At 39.4% G+C, this 16243-nt stretch overlaps 1 protein-coding gene across 1 annotated transcript; it reads left to right on the forward strand.

The window, feature by feature from the left end:
* The first annotated feature begins 489 nt into the window (after window positions 1-489).
* On the forward strand, window positions 490-1425 carry LOC119800265 (olfactory receptor 11G2-like). Its single transcript, XM_038310405.1, has one exon. The coding sequence runs from the start codon at window positions 490-492 to the stop codon at window positions 1423-1425; it is 936 nt and encodes a 311-aa protein (XP_038166333.1).
* The last annotated feature ends 14818 nt before the right edge of the window (window positions 1426-16243 follow it).

Below are 16243 nucleotides of genomic sequence, written 5' to 3' on the forward strand. Positions count from 1 at the left end.
AACTTTAGTCAGTTCTAAAAAGTAGCATAATTTATTTATTTAACTATAAATAAAGAAGCCTAAAAATTAAGAACATGATGAAATTTTCTATAACATGCAGAATATTACGAATCTACTTAGCTCTTTAAGGTATTTATTAGTTTATTATTTTGGAGTCCATACATGCATATAATGCACTCTGTTCACACTCAGTGCCCCACCTTCTTTTATCCTCTTTCTCCCTAACAACCTCCTTCTTATCAACAGTCCTCTGCCACTGTCAAGTGTTTCTGCTGTGTGGTTCTCTGGGTTTAACCAGGGCCACCACTGTGGGGATGAGAGCAGAGCTATTGATTGGAACATGTGCTCCATCACCGAGACAAAGAATTTTCCTTCTTCATAATGAGTATATTTTGAGCAAACTATTCTTCTTCCTGTTTGGGTAAAATTTAACACCAGCAATTTCTAGGATATTCAGTCATTTCTGGTACCTTTACAGCTAACTGACAGATGAAAACCCTCAGCAGCCCTAGCAACCTCAGCACCATCTCTGGCTTCATCCTCCTGGGTTTCCCATGCCCCAGAGAAGGGCAAATCCTCCTCTTTGTGCTATTTTTTGTTCTCTACCTCCTCACCCTCATGGGCAATTCTTCCATCATCTGTGCTGTGCGCTGGGATCAGAAACTCCACACCCCCATGTACCTCCTGCTGGCCAACTTCTCCTTCCTGGAGATTTGGTATGTCACCTCCACGGTCCCCAACATGCTGGCTAACTTCCTCTCTGACACCAAGGTCATCTCCTTCTCTGGATGCTTCCTGCAGTTCTATTTCTTCTTCTCCTTGGGTTCTACAGAATGCTTTTTCCTGGCAGTTATGGCCTTTGATCGCTACCTTGCCATCTGCAGGCCTCTACACTATCCTGCTCTTATGACTGGGCGCCTCTGTAACATCCTGGTGATCAGTTGCTGGGTGCTTGGTTTCCTCTGGTTCCCCGTTCCCATCATCATCATCTCCCAGATGTCCTTCTGTGGGTCCAGGATTATAGACCATTTTGTATGTGATCCAGGTCCTCTGCTGTCCCTCAGCTGTTCCAGAGCCCCACTGATGGAATTTTTCTGGACAATAATAATGTCTATACTACTTTTTACTCCTTTTCTCTTCATCATGGGGTCTTATATGTTGGTCCTACGAGCTGTGTTTAAAGTTCCTTCAAGAGATGGACGAAGAAAGGCCTTGTCCACTTGTGGGCCCCATATGACTGTGGTTTCTCTTTTCTATGGTTCAGTGATGGTCATGTATCTGAGCCCAACATCTGAGCATGAAGCAGGAATGCAGAAACTTGTGACTCTGCTTTATTCTGTGATTACTCCACTCATTAATCCTGTGATCTACAGTCTGAGAAACAAAGATATGAAACATGCAATTAGGAAGCTTATGAAAACATGAAAATACACATTCAACGATGTATGTGTATACTGTAGAATATTATTCAACCACAGGAATGATTAAATTGTTTTATAGCAACATGGATGAATTTGAGTACATTGTCTTAAGTAGAAAGAGTCAGTCATGGGAAGTCAAACACTGCATGTTCTCATTTAAGTGTAGAATGTTTGGAAAAATGCATAGCACTAAGAGGTATGAGAAAATGCGACATATTCAATGTTTACAAGGGATGCAGTTGGGTAGTTGCTCAACAGCTGTGCTTGATAGTAGAATAAGATAAATATGTCTAATATGGGTTAATTCTGATTCATGCAAAACGGCCGAGATTTTGAATGTTCCCAACATAAAAAATACAATAAACATTTGAAATGAGACTGTTGACAATTACCTTGAAGTAATATGTATTGTACTCATATACTGAATGCTACCCTGTACCTCACAAATATGCACAATTATTTTATCAACTAAAATATAAATGTGGATGCAGGCATATTAGAACATGCCTATAATCCAAGAACTTGGGGAATTGGGACAGGAGGATCAAAATTTCAAATGATTTTTCTAGATAACAAGATCATATTTCATAAACAAAGTAGAACATGGTGGCACGAACTCTGATATTTATGTTTTTTGTTGCTATAGCAAACACCATGACCAAAAGCAATTTAGGAAGTAAGAGGATTATTTGTGAACAGATTATAGTCCATCAATGAGGAGAGCCAAGACAAGATCTTAAGAGAGGGAACTGGAGTCAGAAACTGAATCAGAGACCATGAAGGAGTATGATTACTGTCTTGCTTTCCATGGCATGCTCAGCATGCTTTCTTCTGAATCCCAAGACCACCTGCCCAGGGGTAGCACCACCCATAGTGGGAATGGCCCTCCAATATCAATCATTAATCACAAAACTGTGACACAGACATGCCCATGGGCCAGCTCAAAGGAAGTTAATCCTCAATGACTCTAATTTATGTCAAGTTGACAAAAACAAATACACAATATCCCTTGTGAACTTGACTCACAGTTACTATTAAATAACATTCACCATGTTTGTCCCTAAACACTCATGTTAATATAATAATATAAAAATACATTCTGGAGGAATCCCTGATCTGGTGCAGTGGAGTTCCATCTGGACAGGTGAGTGTGTACAACCCTGGGACAACCTGCCCTGGAGGAGAGATCAGACCCCCTTCCCCCAGCTCCTGCTGCAGGCTTGTCTTTGGTATTCATGCCCCTGGCTCTCCCAAGCCTTCCCTAGTGTATTCAAGTGTCCTGCTCCTGTACTAAGGCCATCCACCCAAAGGGGTGAGAGTCTGGCGTCCAAGCAGGTCTGAGGATTCCTGCAAGGGAGTGCAGGCTCCTTCAGATTGTGCTGCAAGGTTTGCTGTGTGATATTCCATCCGGCCCTGCCCCCACCTTGGCCCTTTTGTCTGGGCGACATACCTGGGCTGCCAGGAATCCCTGATCCTGTGCAGTGGAGTTCCATCTGGACAGGTGAGTGTGTGCGACCCTAGGGCAACCTGCCCTGGAAGAGAGAACAGACCCCCTCCCTCAGCTCCTGCTGCAGGCTTGTCTTTGGTTCTCATGTCCCTGCATTTCCCAAGCCTTCCCTGGTGTATTCAAGAGTCTTGCTCCAGTACTAAGCCATCCACCCAAAGGAGTGGGAGTCTGCCCTCCAATCAGGTCTGAGGATTCCGGCAAGGGAGTGCGGGCTCCTTCAGATTGTGCAGCAAGGAATAGCTCCTGCTCTGGCACTGAGGAGATCCAACCAGATTCAGTCACAGCAAAGATTGGTCTAAGACACTTGAATACCCCAATACAGATGAAGTAGAAAAAAATGACCTTAAAAATAACTTTAGGGAAATGTTTAAATCCCTTTAAGAGGATTGAGGAAGTAGAGGAAAAGACAAACAAAAATTGGAAAAAATCAACAAAATTCTTAAAGAAAAAGAAAAAGCTATCAAACAGCTGAAAGAAACAAATCAAGGCTTGAAAAGCAAAATACAGACAATAAGGATAGCACAAACTGAGGGAATTCTGGAAATGAAAAGTATTGGTAAATGATCAGGAACCACAAGTGCAAGCATAAACAGTGGAATACAAGAGATGGAAGAGAAAATCTCAGGTGTTGAAGATACAATAGAGGAAATAGACTAATTGGTAAAAGAAAAGGTTAAATCTAACAAAACATCCAGGAAATCTGAGTCACCATGAAAAGACTAATCCTAAGGATAAAAGGGATAGAAGAAGGAGAAGAAGTCCAACTCAAAGGCACAGAAAATATGCTCAATGTAATCAGAAGAAAACTTTCTCAACCTAAGAAGGACATGCCTATAAAAATACCAGAGGCTTACAGAACACCAAACAGGACCAAAAAAATCCCTTCACCACATTATAATAAAAACACTAAACATACAGAATAAAGAAAGAATATTAAGAGCTACAAAAGAAAAAGGCCAAGTAACATATAAAGGCAGACCTATTAGAATTACACCAGACTTCTCAATTGGAACTTGGAAAGACAGAAAGTCCTGGTCAAGTATTATGCAGACATTAAGAGATCATGGATGCCAGCCCAGACTACTATATTCAATAAAACTTTCAATCACCATAGATGGAGAAAACAAAATATTCCATGACTGAACCAGATTTAATACTTATGCACAAATCCAGCCCTACAGAATGTACTAGAAGGAAAGCTCCAACCCAAGGAAGTCAGCTACACCCACAAAACACAGACACTAGATGAACTCACAGTAACAAATTCCTAAAAAGTGAAAAACACACACAATAATATCACCAGCAACAAAAACTAAAATAACAGGAACTAGCAATCACTGGTCATTAATATCTCTCAATATAAATGTAATCAACTCACCTACAAAAAGACACAGGCTAACAGATTGGATATGAAAACAGAATCCATCCTGCTACATACAAGAAACACACCTCAACTTCAAAGACAGACATCACTTCAGAGTAAAGGGTTAGGAAAAGGTTTTCTAACCACATGGATCTAAGAAACAAGGTGCTAATCTCTAATAAAATAGACTTCAAATTAAAATCAGTCAAAAGAGACAAAAAAAGACATTTCATATTTATCATAGGGAAACTATATGAAGAGGAAATCTCAATTCTGAACATCTATGTCCCAAATACAAGGGTACTCTCACATGTAAAAGAAACACTACTAAAGCTTAAATCACAAATTAAGTCCCACACACTAATAGTGGGAGTCTTCAACACCTGACTCTCACCATTGAACAGGTCTACCAGGCAGAAACTGAAAAGAAAAATAAGTAACAGATGTTATGACACAATGGACTTAACAGATTTCTATAGAACATTCTATCCAAACATAAAAGAATATACCTTCTTAGCACCTCCACATACTCAGTAACAAAGAAAGCCTCAATAGATACCAAAAATCAGAATAACCCTAAGTCTCTTATCAGATCACCAATGGCTTAAAGTTAGAATTCAACAGAAACAGTAATTTCAGAAAGCCCAAAACACATGAAAATAGAACAATTCTCATCTGAATCACAATGAATCAAGGAAGAAATAAAGAAATGAAAGACTTCCTAAAATTCAAAGAAAATGACCACATAACATACCAAAACTTATAGAACTCAATGAAAGAAGTGTTAAGAGGAAAGTTCATAACACTAAATGCCTACATAAAGAAGTTAGAAAAATTTCACACCAATGAGTTAACAGAACACCTGAAAGCTCTAGAACAAAAAGAAGCAAACTCACCCAGGAGAATAAGATGACAGGAAATAATCAATTGAGAGTTGAAATCAACAAAATAGAAACAAGAAAAACAATACAAAGAATTAATGAGTCAAAGAGTTGGTTCTTTGAAAAAAATCAACAAAATAGACAAACCGTTATCGAAACTAACCTAAAGGCAGAGAGAGAACATCCAAATTAACAAAATTAGGAATTAAAAAGGGGGACATAATAACAGACATGGAGGATATTCAGAGAATCATCAGGTCATACTTCAAAAACCTGTATTATAAAAATAACTGGAAAATTTCAAGGAAATGGACAGTTTTCTAGATAAATATCTCTTACCAAAATTAAATCAAGACCAGATAAGCAAATTAAATAGACTTATAACTGCTAAAGAAATAGAAACAGTCATCAAAAGTCTACCAACCAAAAAATAGTTCAGTATCAGATGGTTTCAGTGCAGAATTCTACAAGATTTTCAGAGAACTAGTACCAATATTCCTCAAATTGTTCTACAACACTTGAAACAGAAAGAACTTTGCCAAACTCTTTTTATAAGGCTATAATTACCCTGATACCCAAACCACAGCAAGACATTACTAAGAAAGAGAATTATAGACCAATCTCACTCATGAACATTGATGCAAAAATACTCAATAAAATACTTGCAAATTGAATCCAAGAACACATCAGAAAATTGCCCACCATGACCAAATAGACTTTATCCCAGAGATGCAGGGATGGTTCAACATATGAAAATCTGTCAATGTAATCCACCATATAAACAAACTGAAAGACAAATGATTATTTAATTATATTTTGAAAAAGTTTTTGACAAAATACAATACCCATTCATGATAAATGTCTTGGAAAGAGCAGGAATACAAGGAGCATACCTAAACATAATAAAAGTAGTGTATAGCAAGTCAACAGCCAACATCAGACTCAATGGAGAGAAACTTGGTATGGGAGGTCCTTCTGTTTATGTGTTGCTTTTATTAGTTAATGAATAAAGGAACTGCTTTGGGCCTATAGCAAAGCTATAGGAGAACAGAGCTAGGCTAGGAAAATTAAATGGAATGCCGGGAGGAAGAAGGCAGAGTCATGGAGATGCCAAGGAGCCACAGCTGGAGATAGATGTGCTGAAACTTTGTTGGTAGGCCACAACCTTGTGGTGAGGCACAGATTAGTGGAGATGGGTTAAATTAAGATGTAGGAGTTAGCAAATAATAAGCTAAAGCTAATGGGCCAAGCAGTGATTTAAATAATATGGTTTCTGTGTGATTATTTCAGTTCTGGGCGGCCAGGATGAACAAGTGGCCCATTTCTCCCAACAGATTGGCATGCCAACATGGTGGACTAAATCCATGTAAAACCTGAGAGATCTTGAAAGGAATTATAGACACAAAAATATAGAGTTTAACACAGATTTTTGGTGTTTGCTCGTGGCGTGCCACAGCTCCTTTAAAAGAAGTCTTACTGATTCAGCAGTAGTAGCCACATGGTTTCAAAAATGGAAGCTTCCTGGCCATGGACCATGCTGTTAGCACGGTCTCTTGATCTTTCAGGAGATGGAGCAAATGGATGGGGTTTGTGAGCAGACTGCTGCAGCTTCGTTAATGGCGACATGGACTGGCTGTGTGCCTGAAACTGGGGCACAGCTCTTGGAGGCAGAGAGTAGCTCTACCATGCTGGACTGGGTGGGGCAAGCAGACACTGCTGTATTTCCCCCAGCAATGACACAGCTTAAGTTTTTAAGATGCACTTTGCATTTTAAAGAAATGCTCCAGGGCCGGGCGGTGGTGGTTCATGCCTTTAATCCCAGCACTCTTGGAGGCAGAGGCAGGCGGATCTCTGAGTTCAAGGCCAGCCTGGTCTACAAGAGCTAGTTCCAGGACAGGCTTTAGAAACTACAGGGAAACCCTGTCTCGAAAAACCAAAAAAAATGCTCCTGGACAGTAAAGAATTACAGATTTACAATAGGACAGATTCAGACATAAAAAACCTCTAAATGGGTCACAGTGTTGGATAAATGTATGTAGGCTTGGAAGAGAGAAGAAAAAATATAGAGAATTATAAAAAGAGTAAATTTTTTTTAAATAAAACAAAGTCTTTAAAGACACAGAGTATAGACAGTCATAGATTAAAAGGAGTAAAGAAAAGCAAGCTATGTAAAGATGGAAAATTCACAGGATTTTACACATTATTGTGTTTTCTTTGAATTTTTTGACTGTGAAGAAACTAAGTACAGAGAGACATTTCATTGTATGGGCTGCTAAACTAAACCAGCATATATATTATAAAGGTATCTTGACTTCAAAATTTGTGTCTAAGAATATGTTCCTTTGGAAAAGAGGTTCTTCTTTTGTCTCTACAGAGAAAGAGAACCTGTAAAATCATTCGAAGCTAGTATGGTTTGATGGAACAAGACACCCTGAAAGGTTGCTGTGAACACCCCCACAAAGAAAATACTTTGCCCAATAAACAGCAGGAAGGAGTTTAGAGAGAAATAATTGTGCCTATATTCCCAAATATTGTCTATAAATGTTTATTTACATTTAAAGGGGAATATGCTTTGGAGATTTGCATTGGTATGGATCTTGGTTTATTGACACAAATTTAAGGTCAATTTGGTTATATGTATATATATTTCTGTTCTTGATTAAAGTATTGTGTTTGTGTAGCTCATTTAAAAATGTAATGTATAATTAAGAAATATAAGTTAATAGATACTCATCTATAATAGTCAAGCTTGTAGTCATGTTAGTTAGTTTTTCTAGATGTATAGAGATATATTTCATTTAGGTGTTCTTCAATCTTTCAGAGACCTTCAGAATATGGCATTTAAATGTTTTAAAAATTTAGGACTTTTCATGACAATGAGACATACCTGCTCATGACAGCACCAATATACTTCAAGAAGAAGATCAGCATCAAAGAGGCTTCTTATGGAGTTTGTTAGATGAACTGGACATGTAGGATCCACAGATCCTTCAGGGTTCCTGCTTCATGGAAGAGTATGCTAGACATTCTGCAGGCACAAAAAATGTGACTGGCAAACTTCCAATATATACAGAACTGTCTTTGAAATTTCCTGATTCATGGATACTATGGGCCTGTAGGCTGAAAATGGATGCCCCAATGGTACAGAAGAACTTTGGGTAACTGCTCATGCAGTGAGATATCTCTGTCAATTCTAGAGTTTTGGAATTTACTTACAATGCACTTCCTGTTTACTTAGGTAATATTATATCCTTCTGGAGTCTTTGATGGAGTTGAAGAATAGATAGTTATTATTATAGTTTTCCTTAGTTATGATAAAAGATAAAGTAGATATAAATATTAAAACTGTAATTCTGTTTTATCATATGTAATTTTTCTATGTTAAAGTTAAAGCCTTCTTTTTTGTTTAAACAGAAAAGGGGAAATGGTATGGGAGGTCCTTCTGTCTATGTCTTTTATTGGTTAATGAATAAAGAAAGTGTTTTGGGCCTATAGCAGAGCTACAGGGTAACAGAACTAGTCAGGGAAAACTAAACAGAATGCTAGGAGGAAGAAGGCAGTGTCAGCAAGACGCCATGGAACCTCAGCTGGAGATAGACATGCTGAAACTTTGCTGATAGGTGATGCACAGATTAATGGACATGGGTTAAATTAAGATGTAGGAGTTAGCTAATAATAAGCTAAAGATAATGGGCTGAGATGTGATTTAAACCATTTAAATAATATGGTTTCCATGTGATTATTTTGGTTCTGGGTGACTGGGATGAACAAGTGGCACCCTCCTCCCAACAGAAACTCAAAGTAGACACAGCCACTCCCTGACTTCCTACACTTCCTAGTCTTCTGGCTGGGGCTAGTCTCCGTGGCTATTGCCTCTCTCTTCCTGCCCCACCCAGCCTGCACCCATAAAAACCATTCCTTCTTCCTCCCCTCTTCAGATCCATAACATCTCCAGCTCAGCCCTATCAGGGTGCTGGGACTGCGTAGGGAGTGCAACCAGCAGGCGAGAGTTTCTTTGTTTCAATAGCCTGCCTGCCGCAAGGTAGGCCCTCTCCGAACTACCTGGCCAGCAAAGACACCGGATATTAGGACCAGAAGACACATCTGGGAGGTGAGTGACTTTCTGACCCCTTGGCAGTAGCCTGGGAGACGGAGCACAGCCACTCCCTGACCCCCTACACTTCCTAGTCTTCTGGCTGGGGCTAGTCTCCCTGGCTACTGCCTCTCTCTTCCTGCCCCACCCAGCCTGCACCCAGAAAAACCATTCCTTCTTCCTCCCCTCTTCGGGTCCATAACATCTCCAGCTCAGCCCAATCAGAGCACTGGGACTGCATAGGGAGTGCAACTGGCGGGTGGGAGTTTCTTTGTTTCAATAGCCTGCCTGCAGCAAGGTAGGCCCTCTCTGAACTACCTGGCCAGCAATACACCGGATATTAGGACCCGAAGACACATCTGGGAGCAAAGACACTGGATCTTAATATCAGAAGACACACCTGGGAGGCGTCCCTCGGCTACCAGGAATCCCTGATTCAGTGCTGTGAAGTCCCATCTGGACAGCCTTCCCTAGCATATTCAAGTATCCTGACCCTGTACCAAGGCCACCTACCTAGAGGGGTGAGAGGCTGCCCTCCAGGCAGGTCTGAGGATCTTGGCAAGGGAGTGCAGGCTCCTTCAGATTGTGCTGCAAGGAATAGCTCCTGCTCCAGCACTGAGGAGATCCACCCAGATTCAGTCAGAGCAAAGATTAGACCAAGTCACCAAGTCTCTCCTAGCTCCATTTGAAGAAACAGATGGGCAGGCGCCAATGTAAGAACTCCTCCAACAACCTGAAAGGAAACATGACATCACCAGAATCCAGGCATCCCGAAACAACAAGAATTGAACACCCTACTCCAGAAGATATAGAAAACCGACTTTAAACAGTACTTTATGAAAATAATAGAGGACCTTAAACAGGAGGTAAAAACTGCAATAAAGAAATGGAGGTGACAAACAAAAAGGTAGATGAAATAAATAAATCTCACAAAGATACCCAAGAAAAAGAAGAAAAATCAATCAAACAGATAAGTGAAACAGTACAAGACCTGAAAATGAAATGGAGGTAATGAAGAAAACACAATCTGAGGGAAGATTGGAAATGGAAATTCTGAGAAATGAACAGAAACTACAGAGACAAGTATTACCAACAGAATACAAGAGATGGAAGAAAGAATCTCGGACTCTGAAGATACTATATAGGAAATAAGCTCACAGATTAAAGAACAAAAAAAATCCAACAAATTCTTAAAACAAAACATCCAGGAAATCTGGGACACCATGAAAAGACCAAACCTAAGAATAATTGGGGTAGAAGAAGGAAAAGATTTACAACTCAAAGGCCCAGAAAATATATTCAACAAAATTATAAAAGAAAATTTCCCCAACCTAAAGAAGGATATTCCTATGAAGACACAAGAAGCCTAGAGAACACCAAATAGACTGGATCAAAAGAAAGCATCCCCATGCCATATAATAATCAAAACACAAAACATACAGAATAAAAAACAGATATTAAGAGCAGCAAAGGAAAAAGGTCAAGTAATATATAAAGAGAAACCTATCAGAATTACACCTGACTTCTCACTGGAAAATATGAAAGCCAGAGGTCTTAGATAGATGTGCTACAGAAACTAAGGCAACATGGATGCAAGCCTAGACTACTATACCCAGCAAAGCTTGCATTCACCATTGATGGAGAAAACAAGATATTCCAGGACAAATACAGATTTAAACAATATGTAGCCACAAATCCAGCCTTGCAGAAAGCAATAGAAGGAAAATCACAAACCAAGGAGTCCAACAATGCCCACAATAACTCAGACATCTAGCGACCCTTCACCAGAACAACTAGAAGAAGGGAAACACACACTACTACAAAAAATGTCCAGAGTTAACAACCACTGATCATTAATATCACTGAATATCAATGGACTCAATTCACCAATAAAAAGGCACAGGCTAAGAGATTAAATACGAAACAGGGTCCAACATTCTGCTGTTTACATGAAACACCCCTCAACCACAAAGACAGACATCTACTCAGAGTAAAGGGTTGGGAAGAGGTTTATCAAGCAAACGGTCCTAAGAAACAAGCAGGTGTGGCCATACTAATTTCTAACAAAGTTGACTTCAAACTAAAATCAATCAGAAGAGATGGAAAGGGATACTTTATACTCATAACAGGAAAAATCCTTCAGAATGAAGTCTCAATCCTGAATATCTATGCCCCTAATATAAAAGCTCCCATTTATATAAAAGAAACATTACTAGAAATTAATGCAGCCATCAAACCACACACATTAATAGTAGGAGACTTCAACACTCCTCTCTCACCAATGGACAGGTCAATCAGACAGAAACCTCACAGAGAATTAAGAGACTTAATGGAGGTAATGAACCAAATGGCCTTAACAGATATCTATAGAACATTCCACCCAAATAGGAAAGAATATAACTTATTCTCAGTGGCTCACGGAACCTTTTTGAAAATTGACCACATACTCAGTAACAAAGCAAACTTCCACAGTTACAAAAAAATATTAGTAACCACTTGTGCCTTTTCAGATCACTATGAATTAAAATTAGAATTCAGTAACAATGCTACCCCCAGAAAGCCTAGAAACTCATGGAAACTGAACAGTCATCTACTGAACCACAGCTGGGTCAAAGAAGAAATAAAGAAATTAAAGTCTTTCTTGAATTTTTTTTCTCTCATTTTTTTTTCTCATTTTTTTATTCAAGATTTCCATCTCCTCCCCCTTCCCTCCCCTCCCTTCCACCCATACCCCCACTCCACCCCTTTCCAAAGACAAAGAGCCATCAGGGTTCCCTTCACTATGTTAAGTCCAAGGTCCTCCCAGCTCCCCCTAAGTCCAGGAAGGTGAGCAACCAAACTGACAAGGCTCACAGTGAGCCCGTCCATGCTGTAGGGTTCATGTTCATTGCCATTGTCCTTGGTTTCCCAGTCCTCCTCCACCATCAGCCACATTCAGAGAGTCCGGTTTGGTCCCCTGTTCCATCAGTCCCATTCCGACTGGACTTGGTGGTCTCCCATTAGATCTGTTCCGCCGTCTCAATGGGTAAAAGCACTCCTCACGGTCCTGGCTTCCTTGCTCATGATCTCCCTCCTTTTGCTCCTCATCAGGACCTTGAGAGCTCAGTCTGATGCTCCTATGTGGGGCTCTGTCATTTTCTCCATCCAATGCGAGGTGAAGGTGACGCTTCTCTGATTTCTTTCTCTGCTTCCTTATCCTTTGTATATAGGAGGGCGACTGATTTTTTGGAGTTGATCTTGTATCCTGCCACGATACTAAAGGAGTTTATCAGCCGTAGGAGTTCTTTGGTAGAGTTTTTCAGGTCGCTTATGTACACTATCATATCATCTGCAAATAATGAAAGTTTAACTTCTTCCTTTCCAATTCGAATCCCTTTGATCCCCCTGTTTTGTGTTATTGCTATTGCTAGAACTCCAAGCACTATATTGAAGAGATAAGGAGAGAGTAGACATCCTTGTCGTGTTCCTGAATTTAGTGGGATGGCCTTTTGTTTCTCTCCATTTAATTTGATGGTAGCTGTCGGCTTGCTGTAAATAGCCTTTATTATATTTAGGAATGACCCCTGTATCCCTAATCTCTCCAAGACCTTTATCATAAAGGGGTGCTGAGTTTTGTCAAATACTTTTTCAGCATCTAATGAGATGATCATATGGTTTTTTTCCTTCAGTTTATTTATATGATGGATTACATTGATAGATTTTCGTATGTTGAACCAGCCCTACATCTCTGGGATGAAGCCTACTTGATCATAGTGGATAATTTTTCTAATGTGTTCTTGGATTCTGTTTGCCAGTATTTTCTTGAGAAATTTTTGCATCGATGTTCATGAGTGAGATTGGCCTGTAATTCTCTTTCTTGGTTGAGTCTTTGTGTGGTTTAGGTATCAGGGTAATTGTAGCTTCATAATAGGAATTTGGCAATGACTGTTCTGTTTATATATTATGAAATACCTTAAGGAGTATAGGTATTAGGTCTTCTTGGAAGTTGTGGTGGAATTCTGCATTGAACCCATCAGGTCCTGGGCTCTTTTTCATAGGGAGGTTTTTGATAATAGTTTCCAATTCTTCGCGACTAACAGGACTATTTAGAGCATTTACTTGGTTCTGGTTTAACTTTGGTATATGGTTCTTACCTAAAAAAGTGTCCATTTCTTTTACATTTTCCAATTTTGTGGCATACAGGCTTTTGTAGTAAGATCTAATGATTCTCTGAATTTCCTATGTGTCTGTGGTTATGTCCCCTTTTTCATTTCTGATCTTATTAATTTGTGTGTTCTCTCTCTGCTGTTTGATTAGTTTGGCTAGGGGTTTGTCAATCTTGTTGATTTTCTCCAAGAACCAGCTTTTTGTTTCATTGATTCTTTGAATTGTTTCCTGTGTTTCTATTTTGTTGATTTCTGCCCTCAGTTTGATAATTTCCAGTCTTCTACTCCTCCTAGGTGAGTCTGCTTCTTTCTTTTCTAAAGCTTTCAGGTGTGCTGTTAAGTATCCAATGTTTTTTTTTAAGTGGGCACTTAGTGCTATGAATTTTCCTCTTAGCACTGCTTTCATAGTGTCCCATAAGTTTGAGTATGTTGTGTCTTTATTTTCATTAAATTCAAGAAAGACTTTAATTTCTTTCTTTATTTCTTCTTTGACCCAGTTGTGGTTCAGTAGTTGACTGTTCAGTTTCCATGTGTTTGTAGGCTTTCTGGGGGTAGCATTGTTGTTGAATTCTAATTTTAATCTATGGTGATCTGATAAGATGTAGGTGATTACTAATATGTTTTTGTAACTGTGGAAGTTTGCTTTGTTACTGAGTATGTGGTCAATTTTCAAAAATGTTCCATGAGCCGCAGAGAAGAAGGTATATTCTTTCCTGTTTGGGTGGAATGTTCTATAGATGTCTGTTAAGTCCATTTGGTTCATTACCTCTATTAAGTCTTTTAATTCTCTGTTAGGTTTCTGTCGAATTGACCTGTCCTTTTGTGAGAGAGGAGTGTTAAAGTGTCCCACTATCAGTGTGTTTGGTTTGATGGCTGCCTTGAGTTCTAGTAATTTTTCTTTTATATAAGTGGGTGCTTTGTATTAGGGGCATAGATATTCAGGATTGAGGCTTCATTCTGATAGATTTTTCTTGTAATGAGCATAAAGTGTCCCTTTCCATCTCTTCTGATTGAATTTAGTTTGAAGTCAACTTTGTTAGAAATTAGTATGGCCACATTGGCTTGTTTCTTAGGTCCATTTGCTTGATAAACCTTATCCCAACCCTTTACTCTGAGTAGATGTCTGTCTTTGTGGTTGAGGTGTGTTTCTTTTAAACAGCAGAATGTTGGATCCTGTTTTCGTATCCAATCTCTTAGCCTGTGACTTTTTATAGGTGAATTGAGTCCATTGATATTAAGTGATATTAATGACCAGTGGTTGTTAACTCCGGTTGTCAGTTTTTATTTGGTAGTAGAGATTGTGTGTTTCCTTTCTTTGAGATGTGCTGGTGAAGGGTAGCTAGATGTCTGAGTTATTTTGGGCAATGCTGGACTCCTTTGTTTGTGATTTTCCTTCTATTACTTTCTGTAAGGCTGGATTTGTGGCTACGTATTGTTCAAATTTGTTTTTATCTTGGAATATTTTGTTTTCTCCATTAATAGTGAACGAAAGCTTGGCTGGGTATAGTAATCTGGTCTTGCATCCATGGTCTCTTAATTTCTGCAAAACATCTATCCAGGACCTTCTGGCTTTCATGATTTCCATAGAGAGGTCAGGTATTAGTCTGATAGGTTTACCTTTATAAGTTACTTGACCTTTTTTCTTTGCAGCTCTTAATATTCTTTCTTTATTCTGTATGTTTTGTTTTGATTATAATATGGCCAGGGGATAATTTTTTTGATCCAGTCTATTTGGTGTTGTTAGCTTCTTGAACCTTAATAGGAACATCTTTCTTTAGGTTTGGGAACTTTTATTCTCTAATTTTATTAAATATATTTTCTGGACCAATGAGCTGTAATTCTTCTCCTTCTTCTATGCCTATTATTCTTAGGTTTGGTCTTTTTATTGTGTTCCAGATTTCCTGAATGTTTTGTGATGAGAATTTGTTGGATTTGCTGTTTTCTTTGATCAGTGCGTTTATTTTCTCTATGGTATCTTCAGAATCTGAGATTCTTCTATCTCTTGTATTCTGTTGGTTATGCTTGTTTCTGTAGTCTCTGTTCGTTTACATAGATTTTCCATATCCAGCTGGCCCTCAGGTTGTGTTTTATTCCTTGCCTCCATTTCAGTTTTCAAGTCTTACACTGTCTCCATTATCTGTTTGATAGTTTTTTCTTGGTTTCCTAGGATATAATTTACGGATTTACTTAATTCTTCAAACTTTTTGTTATTCTTCTCGTCCATTTCCTTAAGGGAGTTTTTCACCTCCTGTTTAAGGGACTCTATTACTTTCATAAAGTCAATTTTTTCTACTTCTTGATTAGTGTGTTCAAGTCCTCCTGTTATAAGTTCGCTGGGTTCTGGTGCTTTCATGTTGTTTTTCATATTGTTGGAGGAATTTTTGCATTGGCGCCTGCCCATTTCTTCCTCTGAATAGTCCCCTTTGGGACTTCTTTTAGAAGTTCAATTCACCCCAATGAATTCAATTCACTCACCCCAATGAATGATGGATCCTCTGGCAGACTGTCAGGTCTCCTTGCAGGCCAAGCAGCTCACTGACAAAGGGCCTACCTTGCTTCAGGCAGACTAATGAAGGAGGGGACCTCCCACCGGCCTGGGTGCACTCAGTTCCAGGTCCCCGGCGCCCAAACTGGCTGAGCTGTGGAATTTTGTGGCCCCAAAGACGGTAGGATGAGGTGGGGGGGGGGTTCTGGGTGCAAGCTTGGAAGGGACAGGAAGAGAGAGGAAGTATCCAGGAAGAATAGCCCCTGCAGGAAGAGCAGGAAGTGTGCGGGTGTGGGGGGGAGTTGGGGAATGTCGGTGGTCCCTCTCCCGGCCGCTGCCACGGTTCAG

Source organism: Arvicola amphibius, chromosome 13, assembly GCF_903992535.2.
Source record: "Arvicola amphibius chromosome 13, mArvAmp1.2, whole genome shotgun sequence".
Lineage (NCBI taxonomy): Eukaryota > Metazoa > Chordata > Mammalia > Rodentia > Cricetidae > Arvicola > Arvicola amphibius.

Coding starts and splice junctions, on each gene's coding strand:
- LOC119800265 (XM_038310405.1), top strand. CDS start 490: ATGAAAACCCTCAGCAGCCCTAGCAACCTCAGCACCATCTCTGGCTTC.